Source organism: Lontra canadensis, unplaced genomic scaffold (assembly GCF_010015895.1).
Source record: "Lontra canadensis isolate GAN:19392208 unplaced genomic scaffold, GSC_riverotter_1.0 scaffold6, whole genome shotgun sequence".
NCBI classification, from domain to species: Eukaryota; Metazoa; Chordata; class Mammalia; order Carnivora; family Mustelidae; genus Lontra; species Lontra canadensis.
In genome coordinates this window covers 12,431,328-12,455,538 of record NW_022631000.1, presented here as the reverse complement: position 1 = coordinate 12,455,538, position 24,211 = coordinate 12,431,328, and the positions used below count along the sequence as shown (strand labels likewise).

Sequence of the window (24,211 nt, the reverse complement as noted above, 5' to 3'; positions counted from 1 at the left end):
AGGAGATATGTGATTAAAAGAAAAACTAGAAAGAAATCTGCCAGTATTGGATAAATTCAGCAAGGTTAAAAATCTACAAAAAACAAAGAAAGGGAAGACATTTTCCCCCTTCAGTTCTTATTCATTAGACTTTTTTTATTTTGGGGGGAGTGGGGAGGATCCAGGATAGAATAGATCCACAAAACATCTCTAACTTTTTCTTTTCTACCCCAAGAAATGTGGAATTACCCTACTACAAACTTCATAGAAAGAAGCAAAAAGAATAATGCCATCCTCTTGTCCTCTCTCTCAGTGAAATGCCCTTCTGCCTTTTTTTTGGTGCCATGGTGTGTGAAAAGATGGTTCCTTTGTCTGAGAGTCGGCCATTCCACAGGGAATAGATTGGAATAGAGTAGAATGAAATGAAAAAAAAAAAAAGTCTATGGCAAGAATAACTTTTCAAAATCTCTTTTGTGTTTTAGACTTCTGGTTTTTCTAATAATGAGCCCTGTTTTGTCTCGACTTGGTCATGGGTTCAGCTGGCGCTGGGCATTCATAATGGTCTGGAGTGAAATGAAAGGAATGCCTAATATAAACATGGCTCTTCTGCTTGCCTACTCTGACCTTTCTCTTGGCTCTGAGAGGGAACAATCTCAAGTAAAGATAAATGAATTTTTTTATTTGAGCATTTTACAAATACTGTTTCTGTGTACTAAAATACATTTTTGTGTATTGGTAGCTCAATCCCACTTGGATGACGGGAGTGGTTTAGCTGTGCTGGCAAGATTGGGGAGAGGAAAAACAACTGGCAACTTTCCTCTTCCTGGGGAACATTCTGGCTTAGGGATTCCCTGAACACTTTCCTTAACATTTCCTTAACATGTTTTTCATTACAAGAGCAATAAAAGCTATAAAATAAGATAAGAGAGGTAAACACATCTGTCCCTACTCTTACCCTTCTAGCACCTGATTGGATGATTTGGGTTTATCTTCTCATTCAATTTTTTTTTCTTTAAGATTTTATGTATTTATTTAAAAGAGAAAGAAAGAGCATGAGTGAGAGAGCACAAGCAAGGGGAGCAGAAGCAGGGGGAGTGGCAGAGGGAAAGTGAGAAGCAAACTCCCCACTGAGCAAGGAGCCTGATGCGGGACTCCATTCCAGGACCCTGGGATCATGACCTGAGCCAAAGGCAGACACTTAGCCATCTGAGCCACCCACGCACCCCTTTTCATTACACCTTTAAAATGAGTTTATTATGGGGACACCTGGGTGGCTCAGATGGCTAAGCATCTGCCTTCGGCTCAGGGCATGATCCCAGGGTCCTGGAATGGAGCCCCACGGCTGTGTCAGGCTCCTTGCTCAGCTGGGAGCCTGCTTCTCCTTCTGCCTGTGCTTCTGCTCTCCGTGCTTGTGTGTGCTCACTTTCTCTGTTTCTCCCCCTGCCAAATAAATAAATACAATCTTAAAAAAAAAAAGTTAAAGGAGTTAAAACTTATAAATAATTTTAAAATAGTACCTGATAAGGGTGCCTGAGTGGCTTGATCAGTTATGCCTCCAAATCTAAATGGTTTTGGCTCACATCATGATCATGAGATAGAACCCTACATTGCACTCCAGATTCTCTCTCTCCCTCTCCCTCCGTCCTTTCCCCCGTCAAATAAATAAATGAATAAATATTTTATTTTTTTTAAGATTTATTTATTTATTTATTTGACAGACAGATCAAAGTAGACAGAGAGGCAGGCAGAGAGAGACAGGAGGAGGAGACAGGCTCCCTGCCGAGCAGAGAGGCCGACACGGGACTCGATCCCAGGACCCTGAGATCATGACCCAAGCCGAAGGCAGAGGCTTTAACCACTGAGCCACCCAGGCGCCCCATGAATAAATATTTTAAAAAATAGTACCTGATACAGAATATGTACTCAATAAGTGTATTTATTTTTACTTACTGCTAATAGCCACTCGAGAAAAATAGAAACCTGCTTATGATTGACCTCATTGACTTTCACATTACTAAATGTGAGGCCACATTTAGTAATGCTAGGAACCAGAATATTTTAATGGTCTAGTGAAGTTACCTCTTCATTAATTACTAGCCCCAAATTCTGCCCAACAGAACATAAAAGGCATGATTCTCCCTCTACCTCGTTTCCAGGTAAGAACATTACAAGGACCTCTATAAGAAATTTCCTGTGAAGATATCAAGATGCATCTAACACTTCCGTTGCAGGTTTTTTTTTTTAAACACATAAATTCCAAATGTAAAGGGAAAAGCAGCAAGGGAATTATTGCCTGTCTAATTAGATAATATCCCAAACATTAAAACATTAAACATTCAAACACTGCTTTTGAAAGCGAGATTATCTGGGGCTCCTGGGTGTCTCAGTCATTAAGCATCTGCCTTCCTCTCTGGTCACAATCCCAGAGTCCTGAGATTGACCCGCATATTGGGCTCCCTGCTCTACCAGAAGCCTGCTTCTCTCTTTCCTACTCCCCATGCTTGTATTCCCTCTCTCGCTGTCTCTCTCTCTTTCTCTATCAAATAAATAAAATCTTTTTTTAAAACCCACAGAATTATCTAACATTACATGATCTCCCCCCTCTTTTTAACTATCTCCACATGCCTGAATAATCAAGGTCAATTCGGCACCACACATCCTGACCCGTGTAATGGTAGACATTGCACATGGATCTGGATTCTGAAGTTTCTAGTTGGCTGCTATCTGCTGTGTGGCCATCAGTGAGTTAATTAATACCCACCTCAAGGCACATGTCAGTTTCCTCATTCCAAAAGGGACTTAATAATACCGATGGTGTGTTAGCAAATGTTAACAAGTAACTCTCTTAGGGGTCAGAGGGAGCCCTAAATAATAATATTTGCCACTTTCCATTGTGTAATCACTCTAACAGAACAACAATCAACTCCATAACTTCCTGAAAATTTAACATCAGCTCTCACGAACTGGAAAAGTCAGCTCCAGCACACCACTATCTCAAAGGGTTATTTGAGAAATTGAAAATGTACATAAAATGCTCAACACATGGTTTAACGTATTGTAAATGTACAACAAATATGAGCTGTAATGACATGATAGTGATGCCACGTAGACCCAATATGAGATAAAACCCTAGTAAACAAAATCCTGTAGTAAGATGCTCTCACTAGTAGCAACTAGTTGAGAAGAAAGTCACACTTCTTTCTTAATTTAATTTAGCTGAACCCTCCAGCTCACTTTTTAATACTCATGAAGCAGCACTCCAGGAAAGGGTTAAAAATAACTTAGTCTTGAGTCTTGTCCCTATTAGGACTCACAAAGGCCAACGACCTTGTGTAAGTAACAGTGCCTGAGTTTGTCTCCTGTGTAATTGGACAATACTGGTATATACTTCATAGAATGGTAGTGAGGATTAAATAAGTTTGATATATTGTGCCCTATGCTTACTATATAGACGTTAGCTCATATTTCTATTGAAATAAAATAAGGAGGAATATTTTATTTCTATTGAAATAAAATAAGTTGAGGACCTTAGAGGTCCTCAACTTTGGGAATGTGTGTTAGAATGCTTCAGGAAGCTTTAGCAAATTACTGATGCTTGTGGAATTCTGGCTCTGGCCATAATGAATAATGGATGTCAGATCTTTTTCCTATATTAAACTGGATATATATAGCTATTAAACTGGTTAAATATATGAAGCACCCAATATATGAAGGCCCAAGAAGTACAGCAATGGAATTTAGGGACAAGCATTTTTTTCCCCCAATGTCTCTGTAAGTACATGTTTACTTGTCAAACCATATGTCCTGCCTGAGTCTTGATTTGGTTCCAAAAACATGGATAAAATACATGCAGGGAGACAGAGAATCCCCAGAGTACTTTCATCATGCCTGACATTCAAATTCTTTCCCTACTATGAGCATTTATTGACCTAGTACAATCTAGTTTAATTTTAATTGGTAAATATAGAATACATTACAAGAAATTATCATGAATATTTACTTTGTATTTTTCTTTCTATTCTAGGTATTATTTCATGGAGTGTCAGTATGCTTAATTACCTTGGTTGTCAATAGATTTATTCTGCCAATGGCAGTCAGTAAACTAGGTAAGCCCTAGTAATTACTAATTACTAGGTAAACTCTACTAATTACTAAGTAACCCCTTGTAATTACTATTAGTGAAGAGATAAACATTCTAAAAATGCTAAAGAATTGCTATTAATGAGGAAAGAAGCCACATAAATGAAAATCAGGTGTCTAATTGAGGAAGAAATTGGCTCTCTATATAAAAGCATATGAACAGGGGGTCCTGGGTAGCTCTGTTGGTTAAGCATCTGCCTTTGGCTCAGGTCATGATCCCAGGGTCCTGGGACAGAGCTCTGCATTGGGATCCATGCTCGGTCGGGAGTGAGCTTCTCCCCCTCCTCCCCGCTTGTGCTCTCTCTCTCTCACTATCTCTGTCTCTCTCAAATAAACAAGTAAAACAAATGTTTTAAAAAAGCATATAAACAGACTAGGCCAATAAGCTAATAAATTTTAAAAAGATTACTTATTTGCATTAGTCTAGTTTAAATAAAATAATACAATAAGTTTATTCAATTATTCAACAAACTTTTATTGAAAACTTTTATATGCCAGGCACTATTCTAACTGATAATGATGCACTATGAAGACAGACAGGATTTCTGTGTCAATGGAGCTTACACTGGAGAAAAGAGAAACAGACAGCAAGTCAAATGAGGCAGGACCAGAGAGTCACATGCACAACAATGTAAACAAATTACACATACATAAGATAGAAAATACAATGGGTGCTAGGTTCCTGAGGAAGCTAGAAGCTGAGTATATTCAAGGAAAGAGGGTTTGACCCTTTGAGAACAAGCAGATAGTGGAGAATGTCCAGATGGGAGAGGTAGGAAGGGGTTAAGTAATGAAGGGCCTCGGATTTTAAGTTTTTATTGTAAGGGCAAGAGGAATTCCTTGGCCAGTTTTAAGCAAGTGTAATTGTATGTTAACTCTAGTTCTGTGGATAAATGATTGAAGAGCAGAGAAGCAAAAATAGCAGTTGTAGGAGACAATTGCATTAAGTGATTATGCCTGTTTTCATCTTCTATTTTTAAATTATTTATTTCTTTAAATTTTCTTAACATATAATGTATTGTTTGCTTCAGGGGTACAGGTCTGTGAATCACCAGTCCTGCACACTTCACAGCGCTCACCATAGCACATACCCTCCCCAATGTCCATCACCCAGCCACCCCATTTCTCTTACCAGCCTCCCCTCCAGCAACCCTCATCGTCTATTTTTTAACAAGGGAAGAGTGGAGATCTAGAGAGGTAAAAGTTCCTGCCCAAAGTCATGCAACAAGATAACAGCAACTGAGGAACTAGAAACAAGCAGCCCTGATGCTTTCAATCCATTATACTCCCAACTGCTCTAATCGCCCATTCCGTTACACAGAGCTTTCACCTTAATGCCATTTGTAATCAGTCTGAGACCCCATCTTTACTGATGGCATCGCATTACCTAATCTGCCTGCCTGCCTTGTATTTGCAACCAAAACCTTTTTTCTTTTTAAAATTCTCTGAGCCTTAACATAGTAAATTGGGAAAACAAGATCAAAGAGGGGAAGTTTTGGCAAAGAGTATCACATGTTCTACTTAATAGCTAAATAAACTTAAAATTCTTACTGAGGAGCACCTATTTATTTGCACTGAGAGCAGTGAACATTTGCTCATGGAACATTATTGCTTTCCAAGGAAGCTTCTGTGGCTCATTAAAAGGACTTTGTATCTGATAGGAAGAGTCCTTCAAACCTTAATGAGGTCTGAAGACAAACATATATCATATACACTTATCATATACACTTATCATATATATATATATGATATTACATTTAGGTAGTATATATGTATATATCTATATTATATGTATGTGTACATGTATATATGTACATATCTATATTGATGCCTCCTACATATGTATCTCCTGCATATTTGTATATCTACCTATATTCTGTGTTTTTGTAAATATGTACATATATATGGGATACGTATGTACATATATATGGGATATGTATATGGGATATGGATGTATATGTAGGTAGTATAGATATACATATACACAGATACATATCTCCCACATGTATATCTCCTACATATATATCCCCTATATATGTACGTGTCATCTATTCTGTGTGCATATATATATATGATATTATTATAGGAAATTGGTTTGCATGGTCTTGGAAGCTGAGAAGTCCCAATATCTGTAGTCCAAAGGTCTGAGAACCAGGAAAGCCAATTAGTTTAAGTTCCTGTCCAAATGCAAAGGCAGGAGAGGACTGCTATCCCAAATCAAAGACTGTGAGGCAGAGTGAATTTTCTTTTGTTCTATTCAGGACTCCAATGGTTTAGATGAGGCTTGCCGGCAGTGAGGAGGGCAATCTGCTTTACCCATTCTACAATTTAAATGCTATTCTATCCAGAAACACCTTCACAGACACACCTAGAATAATATTACCAAATATCTGAGTATCCTTATCCCAGTCAAGATGACACATAAAAATAATCATTACACCTCTGTTCTTCTGTCTTCTCATCTAACAAACTGGGAAAAGGGACTTTTAAAAGATAGGTAAGGTAATCAAAGACTTAATACATTCAATGAACTATGAAGTGTTTTCTTAGCATATAGTAAGCTCTCAATAAATATTAACTATTACTGTTATTATTATGTACCTCAGCTTTTTTAAGGAGTGTGAAAGTCAAAAAGCTTGAAATTGTTCATGTTTCCATCATTAAACAATTTATGTTGAGTTTAACTTAAATAAAAAATAGTTGGTGGCAGTAGGAACAAAAGGAAACTATACAATCCATATCAAAATGGTGGTATCGCTATTATTGATAAAACATACTCTTCATACCAAAGGTCTTCGTGATGTCACATCAACAAAATATAAATCACTTTATTGTACATTTCAACACTTTCAAGAGCTAACCAAATCTGCAGCCTCTGCACTCAAATTTGACAAAGATCTTGCTAATGCGGATTGGAATATGGTTGAAAAGGCAATTATATTTCAAAATCCATATGCGGTAAGCAAGTCATACCTTTTGTTTACTCCTTCAAAGTAGATATCATTACCTTAAGTCTTAATTTTATTGTTACCTGTAATTGACAGAGAGGTTGTATTGGTAACCCACTGTCATAATAGTAAGAAGGGAATCTTAGTGTTGTAAATTCAAAAGAAGTAACAGTGCTTTGGAGCTCCCTAGGAAAGATGACATAAAGGCGGAGAGTGAGCCAGAGAAAATGGCTAGTGTTTTATTAGATGGACAATGGACAGGTGCCCTTGTTCAGCATTTATTTAACATTTGTTTACACTACTATATATGCCAATTACTTGCTAGCCCTCATGATTAATATTATTTTTTGATATCAAATAGCATTCAAAGCCAGTATCATTAGGCTTTAGGTGTGGGTGAGATGTCACCTCCTGCTTCTAAGATAGGCTTTAGAATCTCTGTTGTCAGACTTCTTAATCATTGAAGGGTATGTAACTCCCCAGTCAGTCATGGTTGCCATAAGGAGAAATAATAAAAGTTGTTCTGGAATCTTCTCGGTGCTACTGCTGCTGCTTTGCTATCTCCTATGTTACATACAGTTTTCAATGCAGTGTTTCAATGCATACTGTATGATGCAGTTGTTGCAGTGTTTTGCTGAGTCTTACAATATGAGGAGCCAACTTCTAGGATTGTAGACATAAGATAATTGGTTTCTATAAAGTAGGATTCCGCAAAATCCATTACATATCCACTAAGCAGTGCTGGAAGCGCCCCCTAGGGACCAAGCCCTCTGCCTGTAGGAATACTGCCGGGATTTCTGGATATTACAAGTACCAAGTCAAATCCAATTATTTCTATAGTAGCTCCCAATTTCTGGTTGTGGACTTTTACTAATCTGATTGCATGAGACTCTTCTAAAAAGCTTATTAAAATACGGCTTTATTTCCCAGCCCCACTCAGGAGATTCTAATAATCCAGATGGTCTGAGGTGGGTTGCAGGAATATGTGTTTTCATTCCATTTACCCAGCTGAATCTAGTGCAAAGTCAAGGCTGAGGCCCCCACTCTGATACTTGGTCCGTTTCAGAAGGCAGAGGATCAAACATGGGGGATATTATGGTGTTATGGATAGAGCACTGGCCTTGGACTCAGAAAATCTGGGTTCATAACCTGGCTTTCTCACTTAATAAATAGCTTTGTGATCTTGAGCAATTCTTCTATTTTCTCTGAGCTTCAGCTTTTCTCTGCTGTAAAATGAAGTTATCCATAATCCCCATCTCCCAATGCTAAGTTCATTTTCTACTCTACCTTAAGTGATTAGGTTAAGGCAGTGATTGTCAAACTTTAGCAGCAGCAGGAATCATGGAATGCTTTGTAAAAACACAGATTGCTGCCCTTTTCCCCAGACTTCCTGATTTAGCAGGTCGGCAATGGGCTCTGGGAATGTGCATTTCCAACAATTTCCACGTGACGCTGAGGCTGCTCAGAGTCCACACTTTCAGAACCATTGGTTTAAAATGGGATCATATATACGGTAGCTTTTATAAAATGTCAATAATGCCATGTAAATGTAAAAACAGGATATATCGTCTTTCCTCCAAAAGTGGCAATTATTTTACTTTCTAGATAACTGTGAAATGATGAGGAAACTCATCTGAGCTCTTCTATATTTAACAGGTTTTCTGTAATTTTTCGAACAAATTTTTAGGTGAATTGTTTGAGGGTTATGCTAAACAATATCTTAATATTCATGTATTTGGGTTTTTTTGTTTTTATTTCTGTTTCACTTAGTTGAACCAAGGAGAACAAACAGAACATCAAAAGGTGACGTGTCCAAACTGTAACAAGGAGATAGACGAGACCCTTAACATTGAAGCAACGGAGCTGGCCAACAGGCGTCTCTTGTCTGCACAAATAGTTAGTACTTGATCATACACTTTCAAAATGATATTTGGGCCTAAAATTATCCTGAAAACTTTGTCCTTCGCTAAAGACATCTGGTTTGGTTTTGTTTTATTTTGTTTTGTCTTGTTTTTTAAGCCATCTTGATTATGCTTACCTGCATAGCTTAAGAGATTGTTACAAAGGCAAAGGAAAGTTTGGCACTATCTTAGGAATCCATTTGACTGCCAAAGGAAAGAAAAGGGAAATAGATCCATCCAAATTAGCCTAAGTAAAAGGTGATTTATTAAGAGGATTTGGGAATTTCACAGACCCCCAAGGCAGGAATTACAGGGGAACTGAATATTCAGGTGTGTTATGCAACCATTTCCACACCACCCATCTCTGGCTCTATGCCAGTTTTTCAGGAACGATACCAATTCTGCTAATAGCTTTAGGTAGAGAGTAGTTTTCAGATCAAATCTTGGATAAAGGTTAGAGAAATTCGTGGCACAGCAGCATCCTACACTCTGTGGAAAACTGCTAATAGGCTGGTTACCATTTACTATCCAGGTCAGGATCTTAACTCCTTGCCATGACTCATGCTCTCAAAATGTTCATGGTGGGCCTTCCTCACTGCCTATGGACTCTCATGCATGTCTCAGCTATTCCAGCCATACAGAATTCCAAGCATTCTACCTGTTCATTCTCACTTGGGAAATGGAAGGTCTATAAGGTACAATTGTTCTCTCTTCGGCATTAGTCCTAGCAGAGAGGTTGACTCTCAAAGGCAGCTTTTCCAAGGACCTAAATAATTTCTTTAAGCAACTGAGGCAGTGCTATGAAGAATGAACTTATGCCCATGTAGTGCTTTGCTCCACCAGCAGATTTTATATCATATCTTTGAGTCATCTCCAGATTTTTTATTTATTTCAGGAAAATACAGTATTCAAGAACCCTCCAAATCAATACAGGAGAATCCATTTTAAGTCTTGCTTTCATTAATAATGTGACTCAGAACTTATTCTTTTTAGTCTCTTTTCTCCCCATCTGTAAAATAGGAAAATGCTAACTGCAAGACCTCTTAGATTTTTTTCCACTTCGGATATCCTATGTTTTCAGGAATATACATTCCATGTACTTTTTTTATTTCTTGCCCTACATGTTCGTTTTCTACCATTATATCTTTGTTGATTTTGTGCTATGTATTGGGTTTTAACCAGGAAATCCTATTTTTTAAAGTAGGATCTTTCTGTTCTGTTCTCCAGCTCTTTATCTCATCTTGCATCTCTTTTGCACTTCTTTGTTCTGGCCTATCTTCATGTTTACCTTGGTTTGTTAATTTGGTTTCTGCAATCTCAATTCTAATGCTCACTGTTCCAACCATAATATTAATCAGTCTATTACAATTTTCAAAGCTGTGAGAGCTTTTATTTAAATCTCAGCCAGTTATTATTAACCGGAGCAATACCCTCACTACTGTTGTACATTAGAAGAGGAAGCACAGCATGATGAGTCAGTGTGGTAAAGGAGAGGCAACATCCCTAACCATAAGGTGAAGGGGAGACGGGCTTTAAATTCAGAGAAAACTGAGTTTCTAATGTGATCTTGGGAAAAACTCTTAATCCTCTGAGTCTCAGCTTTCTCATCTGTGAAATACAGATTAGAATATTTTCCCCATAAATTTCTTGCAAGAATTAAATAATTCTATGCAAAATATGTATAAATCAGTTAATTTCATAGTATGGTAGGTCACCCAATAAATGGCAGTTACTTTAAGGTATCAACCATTCTCTAAATTCTTCTTACATTTTGGTATGGATGAGCAATTAAGAATTAACATTTTTCTAGAGTCTGTTTTGTCATTTGTGCTGCTAAGCTTTCATGAGTTCTACACTACTTTCAGCTTCCTTATTTTTCAACAGACTATGGTGTTTCCCTTCAAGGATATTGATAACATGTTAATCTCACATTATTTTATAAGTATTTTAACTAAGTTTAAGAAGAAGAACGTTACTCTGTTGAGTTCCTGTGTTACAGACAAATGACCTTTGTTACCTCATTCTTTTTTTTCAAGATTTTATTTATTTATTTGATATAAAGAGAGATCACAAGTAGACAGAGAGGCAGGAAGAGAGAGAGGGCAAAGCAGGCTCCCTGCTAAGCAGAGAGCCCAATACAGGGCTCGATCCCAGGACCCTAAGATCATGACCCGAACCAAAGGCAGAGGCTTAACCCACTGAGCCACCCAGACACTCTTGTTGCCTCATTCTTAAACCTAGTTTTATTCTGGGGCACCTGGGTGGCTCAGTCAGTTAAGCCTGTGCCTTCAGCTAAAGTCATGATCCCAGAGTCCTGGGATCGAGTCCTACATCAGGCTCCCTGCTCAGTGGGGAGTCTGCTTCTCCCTGCCTCTGCCCCTCCCCACTGCTTATTCATTCTCTCTCTCTCTCTCTCTCTAATAAATAAATAAGATCTTTTTAAAATATTAGTTATATCCCATTCTGGTATCACTCAAGAGCAAAACTGCATTTTAATATCCATAAATGATGGTGCAGATGTGTTCTATGGAAGCAAAAGTCTTTACTTATATCATACATTCCAACTCAGGAAGCTGGTCTGTGCAATGATTTTGGACAGTGTTCAGTACACTGCGGCCAGGCCAGTGTCAGACGGGGGTGCTTCTCCAGCATCAGAGTTAGTGCTGGAAGCAAAGTGGATCTCAGTATATGGACCAAGTGAACAAATGACTGCTTTCTGCACCACAGCAGCAGTCCATTTAATGCTTATAATAGACTAGAGAAAACAGAGTTGTGTTGTCAAAATATTTGCAAAAATGAAATCGAAGTTATAAACCAGGGTTCCCCACAACGGCAGTTCTCAGAGTCTTTAATTTTCTAATGTGCATCATAAACTGTTAAGATGGGGATACACTCGCAGCAGCAAGTTCCCAAAGTTATTTGGCCACAGAATGCCACTTATTTTTGAAAGCCTAATTAACATCTAGGGGGAACCTAGTTTCCTGCAGAACCAGTTTGGTTTTACCCAAAGCTCGGACGGGCCTTCCGCACTGATGGCAAGGTCTGGACTGCCTAGAAACGTTCTTTTTATAGAGATAGTAGATTATTTAGGGATTTTTTACTTCTTTCTCACAGACTACCTTTCCATAAAGGAAACACTAAGTTATTGTTATTGTTATTGTTATTGTCATTGTCATTATTATTGTCATCCATGCTCTATCATAATCTTCCCCTTTCTTTTAGGCGAGCTACCAGAGACAATACAGGAATGAGACTCTGTCCCAGAGTGCAGTCCAGGTGCTGGTCGGTGCCGCGGGAAGCTTTGGAGAGAAGAAGGGAGAGTAAGTACACTGGCAAGAGAAAGCTTCCATCCTAAGCCCCTGCATTTAGGAAATGGTACAAGTTAGTTTGCTTGCTCTTTCTGGTAACCTGGGATCATCTGGTAACATGTGTGCAAGCCACAGCCTGCTCTGCACCCCCAAATCAGGCCAAATCACTTCCTTTCGGTTTCCCAGCTTGCTCTCCTTATTCAGACTCCTGCAGATTTGAATGTGTTGCTGTTGCTAGCTGAGACGCTTTTCCCTTCCTCCTTTAGCCCCCAAAGCTGAGCTGTGGTAGAACACTCTTCCTTTTAGACTGCTTGAATGCCTCACTAAATTCAAAGACTCCATTAATTCCTCCAAACACATCAGTGCATATTCTCTCTTAATACCCAGCATAGTTTTGTAATAGCTTCTTTTGCTTTAAGCCTCTGTACTACATGGCAAGTTCCTTGAAATCCACGTGTTAGCCTCAGATCCTCTTGGAAGGATGAAGGGTATATGATGGGGCTAAGAGGAGAGTTAAACTGCCCTGCAGTTAACAACGATGTTCCCCCAAAGCCCGGACATAACATAACTTCTTCTTCTAAACCACACTCCTTGGTCCCCTGGGTGGCTCAGTTGGTTAAGTATCTGCCTTCAGCTCAGGTCATGGTTCCTCGGTCCTGGGATGGAGCCCACATCAGGGTCCCCACTCAGCAGGGACTCTGCTTCTCCCTCTGCCTGCTGCTCACCCTGCTTGTGCTTTCTCTGTCTCTCTCTCTCTCGTGTGTACACGCACACTCTGGCAAATAAATAAAATCTTTAAAAAATACAAATAAAATAGGGACACCTGGGTGGCTCAGTCGGTTAAGCTGCTGCCTTTGGCTCGGGTCATGATCCCAGGGTCCTGGGATCGAGTCCTGCATCAGGCTCCTTGCTTGGCAGGGAGCCCGCTTCTCTCTCTGCCTCTGCCTGCCTCTCTGCCTGCTTGTGTGCTCTCTCTCTCTCTCTGACAAACAAATAAACAAATAAAATCTTTAAAAAGAAAAATAAAATAAAATAAACCACATTCCTAGCATTGAAGACACCAAAATTCCCTCCTCGAATGGTCCCAAAGCTCACTCGTCAGGTCTTCTTGGGCCTTTCTTTTCCCCCGGGCCGTTCTCTCGAGGGCAGACGGGGTCTTTGGTGTGCCTACGCTGAAAGCTAAGAGCAGCATCAGGCAGGTGTCCACTCCCCAGTGCTGGCTTGTGGCACAGAGAGCAATAAAGCCCTGTGTGGGAAGGGAAGCAGCCGGACGCCAGAGCACAGTCTCATTAAAGTTGGAGTACAGATTTCAAAGAGCGAAAGAGATTGCATTTCAAGCCTAGCCATACAAATCCTTATGACATACTTGTCAAGGAAGTAAGATAAAATACATCTGGCTTAAGATTTCGTTTTCTTGATGAATGAGTTGTAAGGACAAGGGCCTCCGTTTGCCCCTCACTCTAGGCCATTCAGATGCTTACAGGAAGGAGACGGGGACGGAGGGCTGGCCAAATGTGAACACTTAGAAGCAGTGTGACGCACACTTTAAAGAAGACAGACGCACAGCGGACAGCAAAAGTTTTTTAAATGGATGAATAAATAACATGCTGAAAAGCATTATCACTGCATTGTTCAGGAGAAGTTAATATTAAAAAAAAAAAAAAGCAGTATAGAGCAAATCAACCCATTGCCTTGATTTTTCCTCTTTAACTCCTCCAGGAAGGCAGAAGCAATGTATGCCTAGGAAGACCCAGAATAAGGAGGTCAACACTGGGGAGAAGGGAGTTAAAGGGTTGAAAGGATTCCTAGTGGACAACAAAGGCACATTTTAGAATGTATTATTTTTTAGTGATTCATGAATGAGATAAATATTATATACTAATATGTGCAAAGGTATATGGCAGGCACTGTGGGGAGTATCAACATTAGTGGAATGGAGGTCCAATCTCCAGAGAAGTAACTCTTAATTACACTTAGAGTCAGTACTTGCCTTGCAGTTGACTTTGCCATTTGCTGCTCATTCCAGCAACGCCCCATGCGTCGGAGAGTCCTATGGCAAGAAAACAAGTCTAAGGAGAGAAAGAATTGGGGGATTTAAACAGGGGCACCTGTGGTGTGTCCTGTGGCAACGCCCCATGCGTTGGTGTGTCCTGTGGCAAGAAAACAAGTCTAAGGAGAGAAGGAATTGGGGGATTTAAACAGGGGCACCAGGACCTGTGCTAACTGCCTGTGTAATTGCCTGAGAAAGAATTCTTTGAATAGAGAGCTTATATTTATTAAGTACTGTGCCAAGCACAGTTTTAAACATGTTGCATGTATTACCAATCTAAAGTTATAAAAATCCTGTGAGATGAGTGTTAGTATTATCTTCATTTTGCTGATGAGAAAGGTGAGGAGAAAAGAGATGAAACGATTTACCCACGGCCACTTGACTGATAATTACGGAGCTCGCCTTCGAAGCTTCAGCTGCCTTACTATCCGATTAAAGAGATCACAGCCATCTTCCTAAAAAAGCAAGGAATGTGATGACAAAAGATAGGAATTCAGGAGCCTGAATTGCTCATACCACAGAATTTTAGGATTTATAGAAACTTAAGAAATGACCAGATCTTAGTTGAGACATTAATTCCTTCAAGAAGGTTTCCTGATTCCCCAACACTAAATACCAGTCCCCCACTTGATGGATTCAGACTGCCTTATTGTTTATGGTCTCCACAGCAACACCCACTACAATTTTAATGCAATTGTTTTTTGCCTGTTGCGTTCCTCTAGTCTGCTGGATCCTTAAGAGCAGAGATCTGTTTTTGTTTATGGCTTCTCTCCAGCTTTTAGGAAGAATAATAGGTTCAATAAATATTTTTAAAATTAGGAACGATTCAAGCACTATATACATTTGTGATTTTCCATGTGGTTACCATATCATTCATTCTGTTGAGTCACAGAGAATTGAATGACTTCCTTCTTTTCAATTACATCTGTATTCCCATAGCAGAGAAATTGTTCAAATTTCAGAGTAAGAACAGTATAGTCAATAGGAAGGACAAGGTCCACCTTTGAATTTAAGTCACCAATACCCTTCCATTAAGCCATATTTTAAAGTAAGGCCTCAGACCCAAGGACAAAGCCCTATCACCCTTCTGATGAAAATAACAAAAACCAAGGTATTTCGCTAAACAAGACCAAATCATAGCATGTAGATATGAGCTACCTTGTTAGAAAAGTCAGCAGAGGGATGCCTGGGTGGCTCAGTTGGTTGAGCAGCTGCCTTTGGCTCAGGTCATGATCCCAGCGTCCTGGGATCAAGTCCCACATTGGGCTCCTTGCTTGGTGGGGAGCCTGCTTCTCCCTCTGCCTCTGCCTGCCATTCTGTCTGCCTGTGCTTGCTCTCTCTCCCTCTCTCTCTGACAAATAAATAAAATCTTAAAGAAAAATAAATAAATAAAATAAAAGTCAGCAGAAACCTAGAGATGGTGGGATATGTGCTACCAAACTGTCTTTGGGGTTTTAGGACCACTGACTTCTCCAAGTGATCATTAACTCTTTACTCACCACTTGTATTTTCTCCATTAATTCCCCTAAGTACCTGTCCAGAAGTTGAAATCAATCAAAGAGGTAAGAGGATATATGAGATGAGTTGGATGCCTCAAATATACTTTCTTATTTAATTATCCCCAACTGGCATGGATACTATCATGTCTATTTTGTAGAGCAAACATTTTAATGAGGTAATTTGTTCACTGCCTCACGAGATAATGGGGGCTCCATCATGAAAACTGGATCTATTTGAATCACGTTATTCTTTTCCTCCCTGAAACTTGACGTCTCTATTTTAAACCATGTATTTCTCTTTAATGAGTGAGCCCCAGAATCTAAATTCATAATTATATATGTACTTGTATCTACAACTTTGTGACTTGGGCCTATGCTCATGAAAGTGTCCTCTTTCTAGTTATCAATGGACAAAATCATCTTCTTGCTTTCTGACATTACTGTATTAAACCTAGTCCCCAAATTTTAAAGCAGGTTTAGTGATTACTTCTTTTTTTCCCCCAGATATATGAGTCCTGAGACAATAAAGAATTATTCTGAAAGCAAAAAACTTCTTGCCTTTATTAGAAAAGTATTGCTCAATTGGGTGTATAACACTAAAAAGGAAAAAGGGATCCCATCAAGGTAAGCGATTTTGAACCTTACTAGAACTCTTATTATACTGACCTTAAATTCCCTTTCTACTTTTTAAATTTATATCCTGGGAGCTCCTGGATGGCTCAGTTGATAAAGCATTTGACTCTAGATCTCAGGCTTGTATGTTGAAGCCCCACAGAAAATTTAAGAAACAAATTCATATCCTGAATATATTGGAAAATATTTGGGGTAGTTTATAATTAAATTACTTATATACAGATGAAAAGTTACTTGAAGAAAAAAAGATAGTATAATAACTTTTCTCTTATTATTGAAGTAAATTTCATATACCAAGATGAACAATTTTTAAGTTATCATTCCATGTTATTTAGTACATTCACAATGTTAGGCAAACGTCATCTCTGTCAAAATCCAAAACATTTTTATTGCCTCCAATATAAATCCAGCACTCATTAAGCAGTCACTCCCCATTCCCCCTGGCCTCCCCAGCTGCTACATCACACTAGTCTGCTTTGTCTCTATGAATTTACATGTTCTGAATGTTTCATATAACTATATATATATGAGTATATATTCATATAACTAGAATCATCCAGCACATAGTCTTTTGTTTCTGGCTTCTTTCACTCCCCATAATGTTTTCATCCACATGGTAGAATGTATCAGTAACATAAGTTTCATCCACTTTGTAGCATGTATCAAGACTTTATTCCTTCCTACGGCTGAATTATAGTTCATTGTACAGATACATCATATGTTGTTTACCCGTTCATCAGCTGATGGACATTTGGGTTGTTTTCACCTTTTGGCTACTGAGAACAGTGCTGTTAAGAACATTTATGTAAAAGTATTTGAATACCTGCTTTCCACTTTTTGGGTATGCACCAAAGAGTAAAATTGTTGGATCATAAGATAATTTTATGTTTAACTTATCCCAAGGAACCACCAAATTGTTTTCCACAGCTGTCAGATAATTTTGAAATCAGGAAATATAAGTTTATCAACTTTCTTTTTCAAGATTGGTGTAACAATGTGGGTAATTCCATATAAATGTAATTCCATATAAATTTTAGGATTTTCTTAATTTTGCAAAAAAAAAAATGCCATTGAGTCTTTCATGGGGATTACATTGAATCTGTAGTATTGTCATCCTTATAATATTAAGCTTTCCAATTCATGAACATGAGGTGACTTTTCCTTTACTTAGATCTTCTTTTATTTCTTTCAGGAATGTCTTGTAGTTCTTAGCATACAAGTCTTTGATTAAGGTTAATCCTATTTTTTCCTTTCTTTTTTAAGAATTTTATTTATTTATTTGACAGAGAGATAGAGAACACAAGTAGACAGAGCAGCAAGCAGAGGGAGAGGGAGAAGCAGGCTCTCCCCAGAGCAGGGAGCCTGATGCGGGACTCAATCCCAGGACCTTGGGATCATGACCTGAGTGGAAGGCAGTTGCTTAACCAACTGAGCCACACAGGAATCACTTTTTTTGCTTTTTTGATGCTATTGTAAATGACACTGTTTTCTTGATTTCATTTTAAGATTGTTCATTCCTAGTGTATGATTTCTATATATTGACTTTGTATTCTGTGAAGCTTTGCTGAATTCATTGATTAGCTCTCCTGTTTTTTGTGAATTTGCTGAGATTCTTTCTGTAGAAAATCATGTCATCTATGAATAGAGATAATTTTACTTGCTTCTTTCCAATTTGGATGCCTATTGTTTCTTTTCTTAGATTCAAGAGGAGGAAATATAGACTGCTCTTCTCAATAAAAGTATTAAACATTATGTAGCATCTTTAATCTATAAATTTATAGATTTAATCTATAAATCTATAAATCTATAAACACTCAATAAATACAAGAAAGGTGTTATCATATTATAGGGTTTTTTAAAGCCTTCAATACTGACTAAAGATGCAACTTTTTAAGTAATTCTTTTTGTTGATGTAACTTAATGAAAGGGAGATTTTAAAAACTCCCCATAAGCTATCTCTGAATATCACTCATCTCAAAGTGAGTAGTGCAGATCCTGGTGCCATATGGCTTGGTTTAGAATCTCAGTCTCTGTCATTTATTATCTGAATGAGCGTTTCAGTCCTCAGTATCTGATATATATATATATATATATATATATATATATATATATATATATATATGACCTGTGACAAAGTAACTGACACATAATGGGCACCAAAATATGCGAGTTGGGTTCTCCTCTGTTTCCTCATGGAACTGTGGGAAAGAATACATGAATAGTATGTGTAGAAGCACCTAGGCCAGGGACTAGCACTGAGTAAGCACTTAACAAATGTGAGCATTTATTACTAAGTGCCGAATTCCAATAATATAAGTATTACTGAAATGTTGAAATTAAGAAGTGACAGAATCACAAACAGGAACAAGTCCAATCACCAAAAGAAACTGAATAGGAAATTCTTAAATTCACATAATTCTTAAAACTAAAAATTCAACTTAAATTATTCATAACTAAATAAGTCAATAATAGTATATCTATTTTGAGGGGATACAGCTAGAACTACAGAAAGAAGAATAAATACCTAGCATTAATAGGGTTTCCATATCAGGGTCAGGGGTCTGAAAGAAAAAGATCAGGAGCCTGAGATCTAAAGTGGTAACACTTGGGTGGATAAATCTGAAGATCTTGGACCCTCACATTTCCCATGAATACTGTAGCCTGGCAGAAGGCAGCCACCTCTTTCTTGCTAGAGGATAATAGCCTCCTATCCGCTTCAGATGGGTGGATAAATCTGAAGATCTTGAACCCTCACATTTCCCATGAATACTGTAGCCTGGCAGAAGGCAGCCACCTCTTTCTTGCTAGAGGATAATAACCTCCTATCCCCTTCAGATGCTACAAAGACATCACAAGATAAAGTTATTCTCTACCACCTCTCACTGTTTCCAAGGTAATTACCCATATCAGATCTCAACACAGCTAGAGGAGGAAATACAGTGCTTACTTCAGGAGACTACAATTTATCTACTGAGGGAATAACATAAATTCCCTAATTACATAAATTACATAAATTCAAGGCCTGAGTAATACAAGCAAATACTGGTAGACATATAATGGAATGGATCTTGAGGGTACTGGGCAAGAGGGTTACAGCATAAGGCCAGATTAGGGAGAATTTATTGGCATGATGGTCTTATCCAGGATTCGAGGTTCAACATTCTGTAAAGGACACTTGCAACCAGTACAGTTAATCTCTTGGGATTGTTCTTTGAAGCTTGACCAGGCCAATAACCTACAATAAGTGAAGTATGGATGATAAAAACTGGAATATTTACCAAAATTATTATAAGAGAATGAAGGACCCATCACTTTGCCCCCCTGGGAAGGACCAGAGGATGTTTACTTTCACAAGGCAACACTGAGAAACTCGGTGATAGATGCCCTCGGCAAGACATGGTTGATAGTAGTTGAGGTTGCCAGGGAAACTAGTCTTACTAGTATCAAAAGGATTTGGGAATGGCAGAAGACAAATGGCAGCACTCAAATGTCAAAAGCAAGGTGGGCATACTTTATTTTGTGAACAGCAAACCTGGAATAGCAGTCAGAGTACCTTGGCCTGGATATGGGTAAGATAATTTGTGTCAAATGACAATGTAGACAAATAGTTAACTACATTTTATTTGACTTTTCTAAAAATAGAGAACTGGTCAGCAAAGGGATGAAGTCAACTACTGCAAAGGAAGATCATGATTCCCCACCCTTTCTTTATATCTAAGTCAGTTCTCAGAACCAGAGCCTTTGGGAAAGGTCTACAATAACACCACAAACACATAGGATAAATATTCTCTCAATCTTTTCTCAGATGGACCTTTAGTCACTTTACTAAAAAAGTTAATTTTAAGTGGGAAAAAAGAGAATACTAAGACTTTTAAAAAGACTTTGGGGGGAATATAAATAAGCAAACAAACGAAAGACCGGAGGCTTGAATTGCTATCACAGTTCTCAAATTAGAGAGGAAGCTTTTAGGTTAAGTCTCTGACCCAGTCTGCTTCATAATAATCCAGCAAGTCCACTGTGTGGTTATTTCTCTAAATCTCCAAGTGTATACATGGGATGAATATAGTCAGTGTGTAGCTGAACATTCACATTGTCTTGCTGACCTATAGAATAAGAATTATTATGGCAGGAAGGTCCAAGTGACCATGTGGAACCCTGGCCAAAATAGTCATAAGAAGTAATACAGTATTCCAGGCATAAAGAAATTAACACCAACCTTAAAGATTTAAAGGAATTGAGAGTAATCCCCACCATATCCCTTTCAATTCATCTCTCTGGCATAAACAAGTCAAATTACAGTCACTTATAAATTTAAGCAAAAGGTAATATCAACTTTATCCATTCATCTGTTGAAGGGCATCTTGGCTCTTTCCACGTTTTGGCTATTGTGGACATTGCTGCTAGGAACATTGAGGTGCATATGGCCCTTCTTTTCACTGCATCTGCATCTTTGGGGTAAAAATCATGGAACACTACATCAAAAACTAATGATGTACTCTATGGTGACTAACATAATACAATTTTTAAAAAGTCAAAAAAAAAAAGAAATGTATAAATAAATAAATGTCTGGTAGGAAAGAAAAAGGTAACATCAAGTGCAATGCTGTGCCAGATACGACTTTATTCCTGAAAGAAATCAGGAAAAGCAGTCTGTATTCTAGTTTAAGATAGTGACATAGGAGGCCCCTGAACTTAACTCCTCTCATCAACATACCAAATCCACAGCCACATATGGACCACTTCCCTCTCAAAAAAAGCCAGAAAGTAGCTGAGTGATTCTTACACATCAGGCTAATGAGAAAATACCTACATTGAAACAGGTAGTAAAGGCTGAGACACACTCTCAGCATAAAACTAACCCTCTGGCATTGAGGCATGCGATCAGAAGGGAATTCTTGGTTCCCAGCTTCTCCATGAGAAGTAAAGGGTTTGGACCCAACATCTAGTGCCCCAACGTTTGAGACTTCCACTTGAGAGATGGGCCCCCAAAACATCTGCTCTGAGAGATAACTGGGCTTATGTCCACAAGATCCAGACTAGAATAGACAATGGAACAGTTCTTAATGAGCTTACAAAGTTCATTCTCCTGGAAATGAACTTGTGCAAGAGTTTGGCACCCTGGCTTTTGTGGTTGCCATCCAGAGGACACCCCCCTATTAGTAATAGAAAAACATATGAAAGTATAAATCTCACTGGTAAAGATAAATATATGATAAAATTCAGACCACTCTAATATTGCAACAATGGTGGATAAATCGCATAAAAATCTAGCATAAAGGTTAAAAGTCAAAGGTATTAAAAAAACAAATATAGCTACAATAATGGATACACAAGACAAAAAGGGGTAAATATAAATTATGACTGTCAACAAACTGGGTAATGAAGTGGTATACCTCAACAAAGGCCATAGTTGACAATCACACAGCTAACATCATATTCAACAGTGAAAGGTGAAGGCTGAAAGCTTTTTCTCTAAGATCAGGAGTAAAATAAGGAGGCCCACTCTCATCACTTTTATTAAATTTAGTATTGGAAGTTCTAGCGAGAGTAATTAGGCAAGAAAAAAAAGTTATCCAAATCAGAAAGAAATGAGTAAAACTGACATCTTTTGCAGATGTCATGATATATACAGAAAACCCTAGGAACTCCACAAAAAAAAATGTTAGAACTAATAAACAAATTCAGTGAAATTACAGCATGCAAAATCAATATATATAAATATCAGTAGTATTTCTATACACTAATAACAAAAAGGAATTAAGAAAATCCCATTTATAACTGTATTAAAATGAATAAAATACTTAGGAGTAAATTTAACCAAGGAGGCAAAAGACCTGTACACTGATTACTATAAGACATTGATGAAAGAAATTAAAGAAGATACAAATAAATGGAAAGATATCTTATGCTCATGAATTGGAAGAATTAATCTTGTTAAGATGGCCATACTACTCAAAACAATCTATAGATTCAATGTAATCCTTACCAAAATTCCAATTAACATTTTTTACAAAAGTTTCAAAAAATCCTAATGTTTGTATGGAATCACAAAAGATCCTAAATCGCCAAAACGATCTTGAGGGGGAAAAAAAAAGAATAAAACTGGAGGTATCACAATTCTTGATTTTAAACTATATTAAAAAGCCGTAGGGATGCCTGGGTGGCTGAGTTGGTTAAGCCTCTGCCTTCGGCTCAGGTCATGATCCCACCGTACTGGGATCGAGTCCCACTTCAGGCTCCTTGCTTGTCAGGGAGCCTGCTTCTCCCTCTGCCTCTGCCTGCTACTCTGTCTGCCTGTGCTTGCTCTCTCTCTCTTTCTCTCTCTGACAAATAAATAAATAAAATCTTCTAAAAATAAATAAATAAATAATTTTAAAAAATTTTTTAAAAACTGTAATAAACAAATAGCATGGTATTGGTGTAAAAACAGACACATAGATCAATGGGACAGAATAGAGATCCCAGGAATAAACCCATGAGTATATAATCAATTAATTTATGACAAAGGAGCTAATGATATACAGTGGGTAAATGATGTTGAGAAACCTGGACAGCCACATGCAAAATAATGAAACTAGATCACTATCTTACATCATAAACAAAAATCAGTTTGAAATGGAGTAAAGTAAGACCTGAAACCGTAAAACCCACAGAAGAAAACATGGGGGATGAACTCCATGATAGCGTTCTTGCGATTCCATATTGAGTGAAATCATATGGCATTTCTCGCTCTCTGACTGACTTACTTTGCTTAGCATAATACACTCTAGCTCCATCCATGTCATTGCAAATGACAAAATTTCATTCTTTTTGATGGCTGAGTAATATTCCATGATTTCCATGATTGTGTGTGTGTGTGAATACACACGTACCACATCATCTTTATCAGCTAATGGACATTTGGGCTTATTTCATAGTTTGGCTATTGTTGATAATGGTGTTACAAACATTGGTGTGGATATGTCCCTTCAAATCTCTATTTTTGTATCTTTTGGGAAAGTTTCTAGTAGTGCAATTGCTGGATGATAGGGTAGTTTAATTTTTAACTTTCTGAGGAAACTCCTTACTGTTTTAGAGTGGCTACACCAGTTTGCATTTCCATCAACAGTTTAAGAGGCTTCTCCTTTCTCCGAATCCTGCATCCTTGCCAATTTCTATTGTTTCCTGAGTTGTTAGTTTTAGCCATTCTGACCATTATGAGGTGTATCTTATTGTGGTTTTGATTTGTATTTCCCTGACGATGAGTGATGTTAAGCATCTTTTCATATGTCTGTTAGCCATCTGATATCTTCTTTGAAAAAATATCTTTTCATATCTTCTGCCATTTCTTTTTTTGTTAATGTGTATGTGATCAATTTTTTAATTTAATTTAATTTTTTCAGTGTTCCAAGATTCATTGTTTATGCACCACACCCAGTGCTCCATGTAGTATGTGCCCTCCTTAATACCCACTACCAGGCCCACTCATCCTCCCACTCCTCTCCCCTCCAAAACCCTCAGTTTGTTTCTCAGAGTCCACAGTTTCTCATATTTCACCTCCCCCTCCAATTTACCCAATTCACTTTTCCTTTCCTTCTCCTCATGTCCTCCATGTTATTCCTTATGCTCCACAAGTAAGTGAAACCATATAATAATTGACTCTCTCTGCTCGACTTATTTCATTCAGCATAATCTCCTCCAGTCCTGTCCACATTGGTACAAAAGTTGGATATTCTGCCATTTCTTAACTGGATTATTAATTTTGGGGGCGTTG

The 24,211-nt window shown here is 38.1% G+C and overlaps 1 protein-coding gene across 7 annotated transcripts in view; it reads left to right on the top strand.

Annotated features, from left to right (window-relative positions):
• SLC9C1 (solute carrier family 9 member C1) overlaps positions 1 to 24,211 on the top strand; it is an 80,190-nt gene that overhangs the window by 30,776 nt on the left and 25,203 nt on the right. For all 7 annotated transcript variants that reach the window (XM_032852187.1, XM_032852185.1, XM_032852190.1 and 4 more), the window contains 5 exons: positions 462 to 636; positions 4,004 to 4,085; positions 6,911 to 7,077; positions 12,191 to 12,288; positions 16,330 to 16,449. In XM_032852187.1, the coding sequence (XP_032708078.1) occupies positions 462 to 636; positions 4,004 to 4,085; positions 6,911 to 7,077; positions 12,191 to 12,288; positions 16,330 to 16,449 (642 nt within the window). The remainder of the gene's footprint in view (positions 1 to 461; positions 637 to 4,003; positions 4,086 to 6,910; positions 7,078 to 12,190; positions 12,289 to 16,329; positions 16,450 to 24,211) is intronic.